The sequence below is a fragment of the Molossus molossus genome, unplaced genomic scaffold (genome assembly GCF_014108415.1).
Source record: "Molossus molossus isolate mMolMol1 unplaced genomic scaffold, mMolMol1.p scaffold_m16_p_7, whole genome shotgun sequence".
In the NCBI taxonomy this organism is placed as follows: Eukaryota; Metazoa; Chordata; class Mammalia; order Chiroptera; family Molossidae; genus Molossus; species Molossus molossus.
Genome location: NW_023425401.1, coordinates 25,355,440 through 25,375,152, shown reverse-complemented (window position 1 = coordinate 25,375,152; position 19,713 = coordinate 25,355,440). Strand labels below are relative to the sequence as shown.

General features: G+C 40.0%; 1 protein-coding gene across 1 annotated transcript in view; it reads left to right on the top strand.

Annotated features, from left to right (window-relative positions):
• The first annotated feature begins 385 nt into the window (after nt 1–385).
• Nucleotides 386–19,713, top strand: part of SCIN (scinderin) — an 85,774-nt gene continuing 66,446 nt past the window's right edge. Inside the window, exons 1-3 of the mRNA XM_036246555.1 lie at nt 386–689; nt 8,489–8,643; nt 12,294–12,455. Coding sequence (XP_036102448.1) covers nt 491–689; nt 8,489–8,643; nt 12,294–12,455 — 516 coding nt within the window. The 5' untranslated portion in view covers nt 386–490. The remainder of the gene's footprint in view (nt 690–8,488; nt 8,644–12,293; nt 12,456–19,713) is intronic.

Sequence of the window (19,713 nt, the reverse complement as noted above, 5' to 3'; positions counted from 1 at the left end):
ATCGAACTGGGAAGATCAAGACAGAAATTTCAGCCATCAAGAATGGAGCGAGTGACCAATGAAATGATGGTGATGATCAGGATGACTGTTACCTGGACAGCCAATTTTTTCAAAACGACGTGCTGTTATTGTTAATCTCCGTCTGTTGGCGCGGGGAAACGTCCCAACTTGGAGGAAGCATTTCCAGGAGTTTCTATAAATTCCCTCTGGACCTCAAGATTTCTGAGACTCTGATTTCCCTCCTCCCCTGGCGAAAGGCGTGGGAGTCGGTTGTACGCGCTGTGCTCCGGCTGGGCAGGGATCAGCGCCAAGCTCGCAACTCCGGCCTGGGGACTTAGCCCCTCCCGTTTTGGGGCCCCGCCTCCGCGCAGGGAGAACCCTATATAGTCGCCGAGAACAGGGTCCCTACAGTCGATCTCGGTTCAGTCCGACCCCAAGATCAACGAACGAGGTCCTGCGCCCCCTTTCCTGAGCATCGTGTGCCAGAGTCATGGCCCAGGAGCTGTACCACAAGGAGTTCGCCCGGGCGGGCAAGAAGGCAGGGCTGCAGGTCTGGAGGATCGAGAACCTGGAGCTGGTGCCGGTGCCCCAGAGCGCTTACGGCGACTTCTACGTCGGGGATGCCTACCTGGTGCTGCACACGAGCAAAGCGTGCCGGGGCTTCACCTATCGTCTGCACTTCTGGCTAGGTAAGGGCAGCGGGCACCGGGACCTGCACGCGCCCGCCTCGGGAGCGGCGAGTCCACGGGGAGCCGAGATTTGCCTGCTGGGGGGAAGGAAGGCGCCAACGGGGATGACCTGGAGACCTGGCCACTAGGTGCCAATCGCGTCCCCACGGGGCCGCGCCTTTGGGGCTGGCCACCTCCCAGCCAGAGTCCGTAGCTGCAAACGCCCGGCGCAGCGAAGTCAGGAGCAGTCTTATCCCACTGACTTTGACCTTTGCCGTGTCCATCACCCGGGTTTTAGGGCCGGTTCCTGTCTTTCACCTTCCAGTTCCAAACCCCACTCCCTGCCAGAGCCGCTGCTCCGCGCACCCTGGCGCTGGCCAAGTCCCGCTCACCTGCGAGCAAGTTCGGTCCTGGTGTCCCTGGCAGGGAGGAGATGAAGTCAAACAAGTCTGTAGGCATCCGCCACAGCTGGCGAGAAGTTATTTTTGTTGTTGTTAATTAATCCCCCTCCTCCCCCCCTTGCGTATCAGCTTGCATTTCTCTACTAATTGCAGTGATTAATGTCTGGCTGCTTTATGTCAGGATCCCACCTGCACCACGCGGCTGGCAGGTGTGACTAACATTCCTGTTTATTAAGATGCTGGCTACCTTGGATAGAAACAGGAAACAAATAAAGCATATATTATTAATATAAATAAATGGTGTATATAGCCTATTTGTGTATTTAAATGAACTACTTTATTGCAGTTATTTTAAAATTTGTATTTATCTATCTGAACAAGGACACTGGAACAAAACGGCTCCTTCAGCCATAATTATTTTGGGCTGCACTCACGCCAGACTCTCAGGACACTGGGCCTTGTGTGTTCTACTTTTTCCACCTTCTACTTTTACTCGTAAACATCCTGAATGTCCAGCCTCTCCCTGTGAGATCCTGGCCAGTGGGCACACCCCATCGAACAACGTGCCGATTATCTGAGCCTCATTGACTTCTTTTAAAACTAGTTTGCCTCCCTTGGACTTGTGTTTCTTATTTTTAGTTTATTCCTGAGCTTATGGGAAAACCACACACACACACACATACATACTTTGAAACCCTGAAAGCCATTATTTTTACTTCTAACATTTGAAGACTTTAAGAAAGAAAACATTGAGAAGTGATATTCTCAATGTTAGTCAACACTTGGAGCAGATACCCAAATGACAAATGCATGGAGGGAGAAAGGACTATTTTCATTGTAGCATTTGATATTAACATGTGCTTGCTTGAGGATGTTGAGACTGAGTTCCAAACTCATTCTGATTCCCCATTGTAATGACACTATTCCTCATAGACAGTGGTCTGTTTATATTTTATAATCCCCCCTCCCCCCAAAAAAACCACTGAAAACATAATATATAACCATGTTCATGAATGAATGATGCCAGATAGAATAATAATGTCCTCACCTTGGTCTTTCTATCCAGAACTTGGATTTGGAATGAATAAAAGTGTCTGAAATGCTATATTTGCCATTTTGGTGAATTGAAATGTAAAAGAATTTCATATTATGCTGTAGACAACAGTTTAACATTGTAATCAGATTACAAGAAGTCTTTGAATACAGTTTTTTTGTTTGTTTCAATTCTGTAGGTTCCTTCTTACCCATAGAAGTTCTTGAAGCACTATTTTTCTAAGGTTTACACAGAATGAATCATTATTATTATTTTTTTTATCCTCAACCAAGGACATTTTTGCATTTATCTTTAGATAGAGAGGGAGGGTGAGAGGGAGGAAGACAGAGAGAAACATCAATGTGAAAGAGACATATCGACTGGTCACCACCCACACAACCCCAGCTGGGGCCGAGGACAAACTGCAACCGAGGTACATGCCCTTAGCAGGAACTGAACCTGGGTCTCTCTGGACCGGGAGCTGACGCTCTAATTGCTGAGCCAAACCGGCCAGGGCACAGAATCATTATTAATTATGAAGTCTTAATTATTCAGTGCTCACCAAGTTTTAAAAAACATAATAGAAAATGCTTTGTGAAGAAACATTTTATGATCTTAAAGATCTGCTAAAATTGAAGTTAATAGTTATTGTCTTGCCCAGCTGGTATGGCTCACCATGCCCCAGGAGGTCATCAGTTTGATTTCCAGTCAGGACACATGCCCAGGTTGTGGGCCTGATCCCCAGTGGGGGGCATGCAGGAGGTGGCCAATTGATGTTCTCTCTCATCGATGTTTCTATCTCTCCCTCTCCCTTCCTCTCTCTAAAATCGATAAAGAAAAAATAAAGGTTAATTTCTTCAGTAATTATTCAACGTGCCCAGCGTTGTATACGGCATTTTTGCAAATGAATTATTTATGAACCTTCCCTGAACATTTATCTTCTCAAAGGTGCAATAAGACAAAACATGATATAAGACAGGTAAAATGTGATAAGCACTGTGAAAGAGACACTCAGTGTCTGTGGTCTGGGAGAAGCAGAGAAGCCTTGACAGAAAAAAAGGAAAATAATTGGAAGGCATCTTGTGTCAAGAGAAGATCATGGGGAACATGGAAAAGTTTAGAGTAAAATAGTCCACAGCCTTTTAGATGGAATTGTTCGGCAGCTCTTCCTACTTCTGTTCCCTGAAGCAGGTTAGATTTCATCTGCTCAGACCTAAATTTGGATGAACTCATGAGGATTAATAAGACAGATTGGGAGAAAGGTCCAAAAGGAAGGGCGAAAGTTCAAGGAAAAATAAAGTTTGACTGAAGGAAGGAAGGTGAAAGAGAGTGAAGTTAAAATCAGGTAGGGATGAAAAGGTGATCAGGGTAGAAATGAAGAAACAGGCCAAGAAAGGGAAAAACGGAAGAAGTGGGACACCAAATAGGAGAACAGAGAGTCATCTTTCCTGGTCTCTCCCGCGGTGTCTTTCTCTAACACCCGTGCATGTCTCAGATTATTTCATTTTGCTATTTTTCTTTTCATTTACAAAATAAGAATTTATTGCAGATGACTGAAACTGTTGCACTGGTTTTTTTCTAAACATTTCAGCTTTGTACCTAATGGTTTAAATGCATCCACCTTCTGCTTCTGGTTACTTATAGCATCATGTTTATGAACAGGGCTAGATGATAAAGCTCCTGTTACACCCCAGACCTATGCTACAAACACCCACCCTCACCATTTCTCCATGCCATTTTTAACTCTACATAAATATAGTTGAGAACAACAAACATTTATGCTGTAATTGTATTATGTTCTATACAAGGCACTGGGAATCCAAACAATTGGATTACAACAGACAACTACAATACAGGGAAGTTATACAAGGACTGGTGAGGATGCCGAGAGACTGGATTTTGCTTAGTGGGGATATAAAATGGGGAGTATGATTATTATAGTTGGGCAGTTTCTTACAAAACTAAGCATGCAATACCATAAGACCGAACAATTGCATTCATGGACATTTATTCCAGAGAAATGAAAATAGATATTCATGTACAAACCTATACATGATGTCCGTAGCAGCTTCATTTGCAGAGATGAAAACTTGAATCAGTTCTGATATCCTTCAACAGGTGACTGGTTAAACAAATTGTGGCACATCAATACTAAGGAATACTACTCAGTGATAAAAAGGAAGAGAAAAAAACTTTTGATACACACAGCAACTCGGATAAATGCTCAGGCAATTATGCTGAGTAAGAACAAAAAACTAATGCTAAAAGACAATATACTGTATGATTTTATTTATATGCCTTTTTTGAAATGACAAAATTTTGGATTTGTTGCTCTAAGAGGTTAGGGTTGGGTGGGGTCAGGGTGATGCAGGAGGGAGATGGGTGTAGTTATAAAAGGGCAACATAAGAAACATTTTGGTGATGCAATTATTCAATATTTTAACTATGATGGTGGATATACATATGTGATAAAATGATATAGAATCAAAGTACAAACACAGATGGGTACAAGTGAAATTGGGGAAATATGAAAAAATAAGTGTCATGAATCACTGTCAAATCCTGATTGTGGTATTCTGTGCTATAGTGTACTTATATACTTGTATTTCAGTATACTGTGATATACTAACTATGCTATAGTTTTACAAAATGTTACCATTGGAAGAAACATACTGATCTGTGTCTATCTGTCCACCAATACCACACTGCCTTAATTACTGTAGCTCTGCAGTAGACAGTATCAGATTGAGTTATTTTTCCCAGCTTAGTTTTCTTTGTCAAGATTGTTTAGCTATTCTAGGGCCTATGCATTTCATATATTTTTTTAAATAAACTCATATAATCTATAGTAAACCTTACTGTGATTTTGCTAGGAATATCATTAAGCCTACAGATCAATTTTGGGGGAAATTGACATCTTTATTATATGGAGTCTTATAGTGCATGACACTATGTCTTTATATTTATTTATTAAGGTCTTTGTTTCTTTTTATCACAACTTTGTGCTTTTTAGCACATAGATCATCTACTTGTTTTGTTAAATATACATCTTAGTTTTTTGTTTTTTTTTTCGGGGGGAGTGTACGTGCCCCTAGCGGGAACCGAGCCCAGGACTCTCTAGTCTGCAGGATGACGCTCCAACCGCTGAGCCAAACTGGCCAGGGCTATATCTTAGTTTTATTGGAGTGATTGTAAATGTCATGGTGCTTTTAATTAAAAATTTTTTTAAATCCTCACCCATGTATCTTCAGATAGAGTGGGAGGGAGAGAGGGAGGAAGAAAGAGAGAGAAACATCCACGTGAGAGAGACACATCAACTGGTTGCCACCCACACAACTCCAACTGGGGCCGGGGACAAACTACAACGAAGGTATATGTCCTTAGCGGGAACCGAACCCAGGTCTCTGGTCCACGGGCTGACGCTCTAATTACTGAGCCAAACTGGCCAGGGCTAATTTCAATTTTTTTTTATGTTCATGATTTTTACATAAAAATGAGACTGCCTTTTGTTATCAATTAATTATCTTGCTATCTTGAACACATTAATTCTGGTAGGTTTTATTTTTTTGTTTATTTTGTAGATTCCTTAGAATTTTCTATGTAGACGATCCTCTCATTTCTAAATAGAAACATTTATTTCTTCTTTTCCAGTCTGTATGCTTTACTCTTTCTACCTCATTGCAGTGGTTAGAAATTCTTGTGTAATATTGAGTAAAAGTAATGAGAGTAGAAATGTCATTTGTTCCCAGTCTTAGGTAAGGTATTCAGTCTTTCACCATTCAGAATTATATTAGCTGTATGCTTTTTGTTGAACCTATTTATCAAGTTGAGGATGTTCCCTTGTTCCTAACTTAGCAAAAGTTCTTTTTTTTTTTTATTCTCACCTGAGGACATTTTTTGCATTCATCCTGAGAGAGAGAGGAGGGAGAGAGAAAGAGAGAGAGAGGGAGAAATAGAAACATCAACATGTGAGAGACATATCGAGTGGTCGCCACCCACACAACCCCAACCAGAGCCGGGGACAAACCGCAACCGAGGTACATGCCCTTAGCGGGAACCGAACCCGGGCCTCTCTGGTCCACAGGCTGATGCTTCAACTTCTGAACCAAACCGGCCAGGGCCCTTTTTTAAAATCATGAATGGCCATTTGATTAACCTTGTTATTAAACCTCCCTTTTAATCTATGTTTTTTTCTTAATTTTTTTTTTTTATTGATTTTTAGAGAGAGAAAGGGAGAGGGAGAGAGAGGGAGAGATAGAAACATCGATGAGAGAGAACATTGATTGGCTGCCTCCTGCATGCCCCTGGGGACTTGGCTCACAACCTGGGCATGTGCCCTGACCAGGAGTCCAACCAGCAACCTCTTGGTGTATGAGTTGACACTCAACCACTGAGCCATACCAGCTGGGCTAATTTATGTTTTACATATAAAGTCACATCCCTAAAACAATTTTAGGAAGTTTACAGCATATATACAATAATGTAACAATATAAAACAACAGCACAAAACAATCATAAATTCTGACTACTTGCTAGGATTTGATCGTGTAGATACAACTGAATTTGATTCTGGTTTTCACATTCAAAGACTACTTTTGGCTTCATTAAAGATCTTCCAAGCTCTTTAGAGCAAGGCCTCTGACTTATTTATACTGGTATTTCCTGGCCTAGCAGAGTACATGAAATCAAGTGATAGTATACTTTAATGAACTTTCTTCCCATCCATTCATTAATTGCATGCCTGTCCATTTACTTCTAGCTAAAGAGACTCAGGTTTCAACTTGTACTCAAGTGAGAATGTTTAAGTCAAAACATCATCCTTAATGGCTTGGTATTAACCTTGATTGAAGTTTTCCTTTTAAAGCATCACTGTACAAATCTACCTGTATGACTCTATTAGTATTCTCATTTATGGATGGGAAAGCGAGCTTAAGGAGTCCTTTGGGACTGCAAAATACTTGTGTGTTTTTTTATGTGTGTTACATAATTTTCTTTGACCACAACAAGTGCACACAATTTGCCATGACACTCTTCTAGCTACTGAATTTTTGCCGAGGAGATACTTGCAACACAGGTCCCCTTTGAAAGTAAGAGGAAATGTAAAGAAATCCAATCCAATTCTTTCTTCAGTATCACTGACTGAGTTCCTTTCTGCAACTTTAGTGTATGTCCTTAACTGGGGTTTCAGGTGAACTATAGTATTGCTGCAGCTTCTAAACTTTTATGCATCAGTTATTCATGAAGGAAAATGACATACCCTTATTACCACAAAACTGTACTGCTAATGAGAGTCTGGGTATAAAAAAATCTAATATTGGAGTTTCTAAGAGGCTGTGCTTCAGAGCCATGGAAAGCTGGCTGTGGGTGGTATTCTCCCAAAGGTCAACTTGACGACCTCAGGGAAGGTCCTTGGCATCACTCAGCCTCCCATTCCTCTGTTGTGATGTGGTAGAACATCGTTTCTGCTTCAAGGGGTTGCTTAAAAATTAACTGAGATCATCCATATAAAATGCTAACACAGTGGCCCATAGCCAAGGTATTATAAATGTATAAATGTTAGCTATTACCATCTCTACAATTATTTATGACTGTCCCACAGCTCAGATCTAGTAAGTGGTTTGGAGTGTCTTTTATAACATTTGAGTTCCCCTCAGGACTGTCCTGGCTCTGGATTTTATGTACGTGAGGACGCTGGTTCTTAAGAATTGGTGTTTCTACCTCAGTGAGGTTGCCTGGATGGGATCTGAATCACAACCGTAAAAATTAAATGTGTTTGATGTTACATTCCTGGGATAGCAATGCATACATTAACATTCAAGAGGTGTTAGTGTGTGTGTTCCTTCATTCGCCCTTTTCCTTCAGAGAATATTATACCATTAGGATAGTGAAGTGGGGTCAGTGGGACTCAAAAATAAGGGTAAGGTCAAGTTGCCATCATTTCAATTCTAACAACCACTTTTCTTTCTGAAGTTGTTTAGCTCTGACCTATGCTGTTCACATTCCTTACAGATACAAACATATTGACATATTGGATGCCTAAAATAATTGCAAACTGTTTTCGTAACCTGATCTTACTGACCAACTACATCTGAACCCTCCTAGAATATACGGTTATGTCTTCCTGAGCATCTTCAGGCAGTGGTGTTTGTTTTTTAATTTTAAAAAGAAATGGAAAGCCAGAACAAAACAGTTCTTTTGGTTATTAGCAGCAGCATATTTTCCATCACACCATTTCTGCTAAAAGATTGTCCCGTTGAAGATGATTTACTGTGCTGATATGTAGTTCAAAGAAAATTTCTGAGTTTCTGTTTGCTTTTTAATGTCAGAAACTCGGCCGTAAGTCTTTGCCTTGCTTGTCAATGGGGCGCTGTCATTGGCTGTTGCAGGAAAGGAGTGTTCCCAGGATGAGAGTACGGCTGCTGCCATCTTCACCGTGCAGATGGATGACTATCTGGGCGGCAAACCAGTGCAGAGCAGGGAGCTCCAAGGCTACGAGTCGACCGATTTTGTTCGCTATTTCAAAGGAGGTCTGAAATACAAGGTGAGCAGCTCTCTGTTTCTGTTCTGACCCCCTTCCTCTTTCTTATCCTTCCACACCTCATGTCTTCCCAGAGTGCAAGTACATCAAGGGCAGAGTTTTGCATTTTGTTTTTGGTTAATCTGTTTTGTTCCCTGATGTATCACCAGGACCTGCTGGACACATAGTAAATGGACAAATGTGAACTATTCTGATTTTAGGTCACTTAATAGGTTGATTTTTAATACAGTCCAGAGCTTTCAGTTATGTTGTCACAAGGAATTATTGAAGTAAAATTACTTCAATAATTAAATATTGGTAAATTGGATATTAAAGAGTTTTTGATTTTCTGGAGAATCTCTGAATTTGCTGCAAATAACCCATGACATGGGAATCTCAATTGTTCTAGAATATCTTAACACAGTATTTATAACAATTATAACTTCAGTTAATGCAAAGAACTACATACATGTTTCTGTACAGTGTGGTTTGACCTTGGAAATCATACACGTGAAACCATTGACTGAACATGTGCTTCTGCCCCACAAATTCAAATGCACATACACACAGTACACACAGTCTGTGCATATTGGCCTGAAACAGTCATCATCAAATAGTTTTATTTTCTTTAATTAAAGTAAAACAAAGACAAAGTGTTAAGTTGTCTGTCCTTATAAGGCCATTGTCAGTAACAGCTAGATTTTGGGGGGAAACCTCCCAGTGACCTTTGCAAACTCGCCATCCTTCACCATCCCCATTCCCCAGAAGTGTTCAGATAAAGTGTGAGGAATACCCTCCCTCGACAAACATTTTAGAAACAATCCTTTTCAAAATCAAACATGCTCCAATAGGTGCTCTGCAGACCCCATCTCTCCTCTCAAGAATATTTGCCTAGTGAAGCTCTAAGACCTCAGAGCTAAACTGGAATTCTGAATGTATACTAAGTTTGCCCACGACGGTGCCAGGGTTTATTTTTACTCTTACCTGATCAGAGACTTAGTTGAATAATTTGTGATGCCATGAAGATCAGGCAAAACCCAAGTTCTCATATCTCTCTCAAAATCATTTTTTCACTCTAAGATATCAACCACCCTAAATATGGAACTATTACCTCTCATTTGATTTAATTCACATGAATTTCTACAGTTTATGTCAAATGATCCTTTATGTCAGTGAAACCAACATTTTGAAAAAGTTGTGTCTTATAGTTACTAAAAGCATGTGCTATCCCATCATACTGGTTATGAACCCATTTTGGCCACATAGTACTGGTTTGCCTCAGGGTAAGTATGTAAGCTTTCTGTGCTCAGTTTTCTCAGATGTGCAATGGGTATAACAACAGCTTTCTCATATAAGTGTTGTAAGGATTAAGGATTAAATTCAAAAATAAAATGCCTATATAGTATAGACACAATCACGTAGGAATGTATGTTATTAACTTTTCTGGTTATTTGCAGGACTTCTGAAATCAAACTTCTGAGTACATATTTAAAAGTGGGCATAATAAAAGTAATTTTACAATTATTAGGTAATTGTATTCTAATTATCAATATTAAAACCACTATGAATCAGCACTTTTTTTAGAAAAAGGATATTTGCAAACAGAGATCAAATTTATCAGCAAAATAATCCGTTCACTGTCTTATCACTAGTGTGTTGCAGTTGCAACAATACTTGATAGGAAATGTAGAAGCAGAGATAATTTACCACCCAGAATAGCAAAGACTATTATGTTATACTTAGTTTTATACTTAAAGCAATGTGCTAAGCACTTCATGAACATTATCCCATTTAATCTAAACAACAGCCTGTGGTGCGGTTTCTATCATTATCATCCCATTAAAATCAGTATAAACAGAAGCGTAGAGAGACCATGTAACTTGCCAAGGCCTGATAGCTAGTATGGGAGTGTGGGTGACCATCTAACTCCAGTGCCTAAGCTGGTGACCATCATACTGGGACACTCTCAATACAAATAAATGGTTAAAATGTCAGCACAAAACTTTTTATGTCTGTTTGAAATAGGGAAAACTTGACAAAGCTTGCAGTTACTAAGTCAGCAACAACCGTATTAGTTGTTCTATGTCATGTCAAGATTCGGCTAGGAAACATGAAGACGGTCTTCTTCTCATGTCATTTCATTGACTTGAGGTTTGTCCTCCGTGAGGTGTTTTAGGAGGTAGAGGACTATTACTTACCACTGCTCCCTCATATTAAATCTCCAGTTAATCACACTTTTCCCAAACTCAAAAGTCCCAGCCCTCAGCCATGATTGTCAGTAGCAGCTACCTGCTATCTGTCAGCCAGGAAAGGTGTACTAATGGTGCCATAGGTTTACAGGATCTTGTTGAATAAAACATCCCCCTTGGTTTCATTCTGTGGAAGAGAGAGAAAGAGGCCGGGAATCCTAGGGTTGTTTCAAACAGAATTCGCAGAACTGCTTACCGTCTGATGGAAAGCTAGGTAAAACTTAGTTTTTCTTTTATGCGTTTTTGGCATCAAATGCTAGAGACAAAATTTGTTTTTAAAATACTGTTAAATGTTCAAAGATTATAAGCATTCTGATGGTTCACCATATGAAATTAGCCTAAATGTTGTATAGGTATCCTCAGTCTAGTCTATATTTTATAACATATTTCAGATTGCAGTGTTCTTATACTATTTTTTTATTAGATCACAAAGTACTTACTGAAAAAAATGGAAATGGCCAAGAACAGTATATATAGGATGAAAACTTACATTTATTTAGTTGGATTATTTTATATGTTTCATATACTTTTAATTGTTTGTACCATATTATCATAGGAGGCCTTTGGGCAATAAAAGAGATCTGTTTGCACTGTATCTTTATTATACATTTGGCTCATAATTAGTTGTATAGTAATAAAATATGATTTTTTTTCTAACATTTAATTAGGAAAAAAATGTAAAGCTAAAAACTAATTTTAAATAATGCAACAAGATGTACTTGATACAGTCAATATTTTTTCAGCATTTCTTAATTTTATTTTGTTTCGTTTTGGGTTTGGGATGTACAACTAAGATACTTCATCTCTCTTGTGTCAACTATAACTGCCTTGGCCTGGCATATTTAGTAAACTCTTTTTACTAAAAAAGAAATGCATAATACAGGTGACTTTTTTAAATGTATAAACAAGGACCATACATGGAAGGAGTCCATACCTGGCCAGCACTTAACTCCCCCCCTCTCTCCTAACGCTGTGACAGTGGGCACTTTGGGGTACCTCATTCTCTGGGTGCTCCTCATCTGTATTTGTTACCTTTGACTCTCCTCCAACTTCCTGTTGCTTTTTTTCTTGAAATTCTTGTCTACCTTCTCACACCACGACTGGAGAATAATTAGTTCCCAGAGGACAAGAGCTACAGCCTTTTTTTTATGTAGCAGATTTTATACACTGACAGTTCTCAGTAAAAACTTGCAGTATTAAATTGAGTGTTGAAATGGGGAAGACAGAGCCTAAAAACTTTTTGAAAAACCTGTTGATTTGCCAAGGAATTCTCTCCTTCCTATTTAATTTTCCCCATGCACCCAGGAGGCTTTCTCTTGGCTTGGCAGGCCGTTCTGGCGCACACACCTGTGGTTTATACATGGCTGTGTCTAGTTAGAAGCCTCATCTGTTTTGTTTTGTTTTCTGTCCCCTCTCACTGATCAGGCTGGAGGTGTGGCATCTGGACTAAATCATGTTCTCACCAATGACCTGACCGCCCGGAGGCTCCTGCACGTCAAGGGTCGTAGAGTGGTCAGGGCTACAGAAGTTCCCCTGAGCTGGGACAGTTTCAACATGGGTGACTGCTTCATCATTGACCTTGGCACCGTAAGTGTTATATGCATGTGTAGACTTGAAAAGGAAAGTAAGTTGCCTTCAGATCAAATCTGATGTTCATGTCATGAAACATAATCACTTTTTCTACACACTGAAAAGAGGTCATGTTTATGTGAGACGCAGGTGTATCATATGAGTCATTGGCTAGTATTGAAATGTCACAAAGTGGGACTTCAAAGTTTTTATTTTCTTTGAAAGGTTTAGAATGGCATAGTGATTTAGTTCTTCCTACCATAGAACAGAAATTGAATAATTTGTAATATATTTCCCCTTCTCTCTGAACAGAGTTTCCTCTAATTATTTTTGTCTCTAATTGTGTGTAGGAAAACATTGCTTAAGGGGAAAAATTGATTCCCCCAGGGATAAAAAGTTTCAGAATTTTAAGCAGATACAGTATGAGTCTAAGCAGCCTGCCCAAAGAGTTTTGGGCAATGTCCCTTACACACACACACACACACACACACACACATGCACCATACTACCTCACACTTTTTAATTATTTTAGGATTATTAGAAGAAGAGGCACAAGTACAAATATCAAGTATCATCTATGTCCTTTTTGATCTTGAGCAAGTCATTAACCTCTTCTAGCCTTAATTTCCTTGTTCATTTTTTCATCTTGACTCTGATTTCTAATGTCATTTTTAACTAGTTGGCTATGATTCAGGCTTGTCTGACACATAGTCACTTATGGGGATAGCAGCTATCATCCCACTTTTGCAAGAAGAAAATCAGCCTGAGAGGGTGGGAGCAAGTCACTTGCATCAGTACAGGTTGAGCAGTGACCTGGGCTAGGGTCTGGGTTGTTTATACCTCCCACATGTCTTTGCCCTCACTGCGTGAATGTGGTAGGGTATCTCGTAAGAGCTTCTGAATCTGCTGAATTTAGAATAGAATAGGTCTAATCTGGCTTAGAAGTCACTGAAAATAGTACTATGGATGAAATTATTCATTTTGTTGAAAAAAATACTTTTTTAACAATGATTTTATTTTTTATTTTAATTTATTTTTTGTTAATCCTTATCCAAGGTTATTTTTCCATTGATTTTTACAGAGTAGAAGGGAGGAAGTGAGGGAGGGAAGAAGGGGGAGAGAGAGAAAGAGAGAGAGAGAGAGAGAGACATAGACGAATCGATTGGTTTGATTGCCTCCTGCCCAGCCCCAGTGGGCTGGGGATAGAACATACAACCTAGATACGTGCCCTTGACCGGGAATTGAACCCGGTCCGAGGGCCTCTGCTCTAACTGCTGAGCCAAACTGGCCAGGGCTTGCTGAACAAGTATTAACTGAGTGTCCTCAGTGGGCTAATAGTTGGGTACTGTGGTAGATTGTTGTTCTAGTAACACATGGTCTCTTCCCATCGATGAGGCCTGCCCATGGGAGTATGACCCACACATCAAGGCTCATAAAAGAAGGACAAAGTCTCTAGTATAAGGTTCAAGGAACTTCATCTATTTAGTAGTAAATTATCTTTATTTTATATAGTTAATTATCCTTAACAACTTTCAAGTTGTCACCTGCTCTCGTGCCTGGTTAGAGACATGTGGAATGAATTTGTTGCAGAGATACTTGAGTTTGATGATCTCTTCTGTTGTGGAAGTTTCTTAAAGGGATAACGCAGTAGGACGCAAGCACTGGATTCCTAAGTACAATGGAACAAATACCCACATGATCTGTGTTTGTTATCTAACCTTTAACCAGTTGGTATGTGGCCAAAAGTAACTAAATGGTGATAAAATCTTGGAGTTACCTTAGAGACTTTATTTTCTGGGTGTGTCAGAGTAAACAAAGAAGTATTGAACCAAAATTTTCTTTACCATAACATTTTAATTTGAATTATTTTGTGACCACTTTCTGCATTAGACAGCACGAAAGGAAACTCGTGCAGTTTCTTCATTTGTTTACCCAGGTATGAAAACAGTATAGACATTCAAAGCTGTCTCCCAGCTAAAGCCACCTGGCCAACACAAAGGTTATAGATATATCCTACCTCCTATATCTTGATTGAGTTTGAGAGAATTCAGCTTTCTTGATAAATAATCACTATTATTAATATCATGTGCTGTATACCTTAAAGACATTTACTGTGATAGGATTTTAGATGACAGTAAAAACCCCCTAGATGTGACAATGTAACGTCCTCAACTTAAAGCATGAGATTGCAAAATTATCTGTTTAACCACTTTGAAAATTCTGAAAATTGTCAACATTTTAGAGGATGATTTGGATAGGTTGTCTTATATTTAGTGTATTTTCAGAAAATAATATGGAACATGGCTAGATCCCAGCAGTTTGAAATTCACTGAATCTTTGAAAAATACTTTTGAACCATATATTTTGATATTGGTGAATCTATACATCATTATTTTCCCACTATTTTTAAAGATATAAGGTATTTGTAGATATTAAGTAATAAAATCACATATAAACCTATTGCAACAAAACATCCATAACTACAGAATGTGAAAAAAGCCCACATTCTCAAAGTTTGGTATCTGGAGTTGACTCCTTTGGAACTATGTGTCCAAGCCAGCCACTAATGGAGAATTCGATCCCCCGGAGCGGTGAGTCTGCGTGTCCTGCTTTCTTGTTAACTTGTTTGGTCAGTTATGCAGCTTTGCCCTAACCCCCTTGCTATTTATAATCCATCACCCCTCTCTCATTGTTCAGTCATGCGGCTTTGGAAAAGCAGTCCACAGTTCCTCATTTATCAGCTGATTTCCAGCACACATTTTCTGACTTTCCCTCCCACTGTTTCTTTGAAACTGTTCTTCCTGCAGCCATAGTGCCTTCTGCTAAATCCAGTGGATATTTTGCTCATTATCCCTCGTTCCCTGTGCTGCATTTGAGACACTTGATTACTCCCTTCTCCATCAGCCTCACTCTTTCCCTGGGTCCCAGTTTCCCCTCCCTTTTAGTCCACTCTTTTTTTTTTTTAACATTTTAAAAGATTTTTTTCCCCTTTGTTGACTTTTTTTTTTCTCAGAGAGAGAGGAAGGGTGGGAGAGAGAGAGAGATAGACCATCGATTGGCCTCCTCCTGCATGCCCCCTACTGGGGATCAGGCCCACAACCTGGGCACGTGCCCTGACCAGGAATCGAACCTGGTGACCTCTTGGTGCATGGGCCGACGCTCAACCACTGAGCCACACCAGCTGGACTCAGTCCACTTGTTCTTCTTCTGAACATGGTCTTCTCATCCCCTCAAGTTGTTTTGTTTGTTTTTGTTTTTTAAGGATTCTACTTTGGATCATTGCCTTATTTATACATTCTTCCCGAGCAAACTCACCTTCACCCAAAGCTTCAGCTACTTACCCACTGGTAAATCTCAACTTCATAGTCTGGTGAAGACCTCCTGCCTGAGCTCTGTGTCAGTGTTTCTGACTGTCTCCAGATGTTTTAGCTTGCCTGCATCATGAGAACCCCAAATGTGACTAGTCTAAAAATGGAACTCCTCAGCTTCACCCTCTCATTCCAAAACCACTTCTCCTTATTGTCTTTGTCTTGTGAATATAGCACCACCACGCATTCAGGCCCTCAACCCCCAAACCCAGGAGTCATCCCGACAGCATCCCCTGAATGCTACCTGTGCAACCAATCACCGCGCCTCATCTATGCTACCTCCTAAGCATCTCTTCAGTCCTTCCTGTCCTCTCTCTCACCGTGATACCCTGTGGGTGGCACTTTCCCTCAAGTTGTCATGCTTTTGCTTCTGAGCACACTGTTTCTTTGCCTAGAAAACTCTCCTCATCATGTCACCTTTCTCCAGCAATTATCAAATATAGCTTCCTGAGATTTTCAATTCAGATATCGCCTTTTTTATCATGTGTTCCTTGACCTCTGCCTCTCCTTCCACTGCCCCATGCCATACCCATGTAGAGTGAGGTACACCTTATCTTAACTTTCCTGTCACCGTGCAGGACTTGCCTCCAGCACTCTCCACATTGCCTGCCATTCACTTAGTAACCTCACTTATCACTTTGTTTCTAGTATATGGCCCAGAACTTAAAATCATTCAACATGTGTTTCAACAGACGGACAGCTCTCCAATGTAAAGCACACAGTCTCATGCAGTCCTGTGTTTAAAGGTATAACTCAACCTGACTATATAGTCAAGCTTTAAATTCCAGGAAAGTGTACAATAAAATAATCTTGCTTTATTAAGGTGAAGTTTGTTTACCACTGAAGCAATTCCAACTTACCCCACCCATCTCCTCTTATATCCCTAAGGGTGGAATGCGTGTGCGATACTAAGACCTGGGCATGGGAGTCGGGTGGAGGATGGAACTGAGTGAGTCTGCTTTGCAGTCTTCGGCCTCACTCCTCTCTAGCTTTCATTAAGGCCTGGCCATTTCATTGATTCTTGAGCTGTGGGTTTTGGCTTCTGTCGCAAGATGTGGAAAATATCCATGGACTCACTGTGATCTTCTGATCTGTCCTCATAACCACTGCAAGACCTTTCTGGTCTGTCAGCAGCCCCCGTCCTCTTCCCTCCCCCAGCTCAGGAACTCTGCCTTGCTTTACCCATGCCACACTAAGTTGTAGGGACAGAAAAAAAAATTTGAACAAAATCAAGGCTCTTTTAAATTAAAACATTGGCTTTCAGACTTTTATGACTTAAAAATTCTATTTCTGAAACTAATAACTCAAATCGTCTTTGTTCTGGATAAGTTCGACCTTACCCCAAAGTAATGCATTCCACTAGATTTGTGAGGGGAGAACCTTGAGGCAACAGGAAAGATAATGGGGAAGGTGAACCAAATCTCTAAAATTTACTATCGATGAAAGTAGGAATGAGTAGCATTTATTTTGTGCTTAGTATGTGCTGGGTTCATAGAGTGTAAGGGTGAAAACCAGACAGCCTTTGACCTCTGGGTGCTGTCAATGGTGGGAGGCATAGATACATACACAAGTCAGAGTACTTCACATTAGAATAATTTGGAGTAGGTTTTAAAAATACCCATGCCTATGATTTGATCTTCAGGGTATTGATTTTAAAGTTTTGGGATGGGGCTTTGGTGTAAATACTTATTAAGCCCCACCTCCAGGTTATTACAATATGTAGTGAACACTGAGAACCGCTTCTGTATGGGATGTGTCTAGAGGTGCTGGAACATTCAGGGATTCTATGCTTGAAGAACCAATGAGTCAAATATAGTTGTGCCAACAATTTATGTGGCTGGCAGAATTGGTTTTTGATAAACTGATGACAAAACTTTGTTGCTGTGCCAAATAGTTTGACTAGTAGAGAGGACATAATTTTATCCACTCTCACTGTCACTACAACAAAAACCTTCCAAAGTTGTCTCCTGTCCCAGTAAGTGGCATCACTACCAGCTGCTAAATTGGAATTGTCAAGTCATTTCCCCCTTTCCCTGTCCTCCAGTTATGTCCAAAGGGCATCGTTGATCAGTCTTGTAGACTTTAGTCTACCAAATATCGCTTGATTCTTCCCTTCCTTTCCATCATCACTACTCTGCCCTAGTTCACATATAATTGCTTCCTCTTTGGTCACCAAGTCATCAGTGGCCCTGCATACTCACTCCGTTCATCTGCCATCCTTCTGTCAGGGGCATTTTTAAAAAAACACATATATGCCATTGATAGATACTGAGTTGGCTTGGCTTTGAACAACAATAGAATAGGATATAAATTATTTGTTTACCCAAAAAAAACCCACAAAACATTTCCTAAAGTTTTGAAGTTTAAAAAAAGGTAGAATACTGGAGGTATCGCACAAGTCATTATTATTTTTTAATTTGTGTTTTGAGAACTTCCAGCATAGAGGGCTATCTGAATGAATTTTTATATTTGGTTAATTAGATCTGAGGAAAAACTAAACATAGTAAAAAATAAAGTCAGTAGAAACAAGGAAGAGGACAAGGTATGGTCCCCCTTCTCCTTTGATAAGATTTTAGATGTATTTAGAATAAGTAACTTAAAAAAGAACAAAAGTGTAACTATGCCGAATTCTTTGCACATGTTATGAGTCAACATCACAGTGGCTGTTTGGGGTGTTCCTTTAAACTCAGCCTCTGAGATCTTGCTTCCCTTCGAGGGCACTGCTGAGCATTGTTTTATCTCTGCTCTTATTTCCTGTCCCCCAGGGAGGTTTGGCTGCACTGCGGTGTTTTACTAGTTAACCCTGACTACATAGTTTATGGGAAATGGTAGAAACCTCTAGTTTGCCCCCAATATGGTTGTTTTTATAAATATCACTCACTTGCTTTTATTTCTTGTTACTAGTGGATCAAATTAATTGCCAGCAACAGGTTGTCTTTACTCCCTATTTCTTCTTTTACTAATTATTCAGAACAATTTTGTTTTCTTTGAGTTTGTATGTTAAGAGTTAACTAGCTCTGGCTGGTTTTGCTCAGTGGTTAGAGCGTCGGCCTGCGGTCCAGAGAGACCCGGGTTCGGTTCCTGCTAAGGGCATGTACCTCAGTTGCAGTTTGTCTCTGGCCCTGGTTGGGTTGTGCGGGTGGCAGTCACTTGATGTGTCCCTTTCACATCGATGTTTCTCTCTCTCTCTTCCTCTCTCCCTCCCACTCTATCTGAACAAAAAATGGAAAAAAATGTCCGAGGGTGAGGATTTAAAAAAAAAAAATAGGTAACTATAGTTTGACAAACTTTTACTAGATTGTGTTCATGGGCTGTATGTACATCAGCAACAGTTTTCAGCCAAAATATAAGTGGACTTCATTCTGAATTGAGTGGATACTTCCATATTTACAGGAAATTTTTATTTCTCTTACCCAAAGAAATATAACATTTAGTGTGGAGTTGTTAAAGTCTTTAGGCTCTTAGAGGGTAAATTGTTGCCTCTGAAACCATGTTTGCACTGCAGTTTTTCCATGTCTAGTGCGGTTACATCAGGTTTATGAAAGGTACTTCTTCTAAATCCCAGTCAAGTATTATAAATAAAACAACTTAAGGTGTAATGAAAACTTTTTTGTAATAATACAGATCCACCCATCACATCAATTCAGACATTTCTTTGCTCTATGCTAAATTTGATTTTTGCAGCCCACTCCCTCTAAAAGTCAGGATAAGGTGAAAGAGAAAAGAAATGTTTTCAAGCACAGAGCCAGTTGAGTACAAAGCCTCCTTGTGCAGAGTGGTGAAGTCGTCTTAACCAACTCCCTCTAAATAGAGTAAGTGTTAAGCGGTGCCGTTTATTAATAGTACTACACACGTGTATTTCAGCACAGTAGAGCTTTGTTAAAATGAAATGCCCTGAGCACATTATC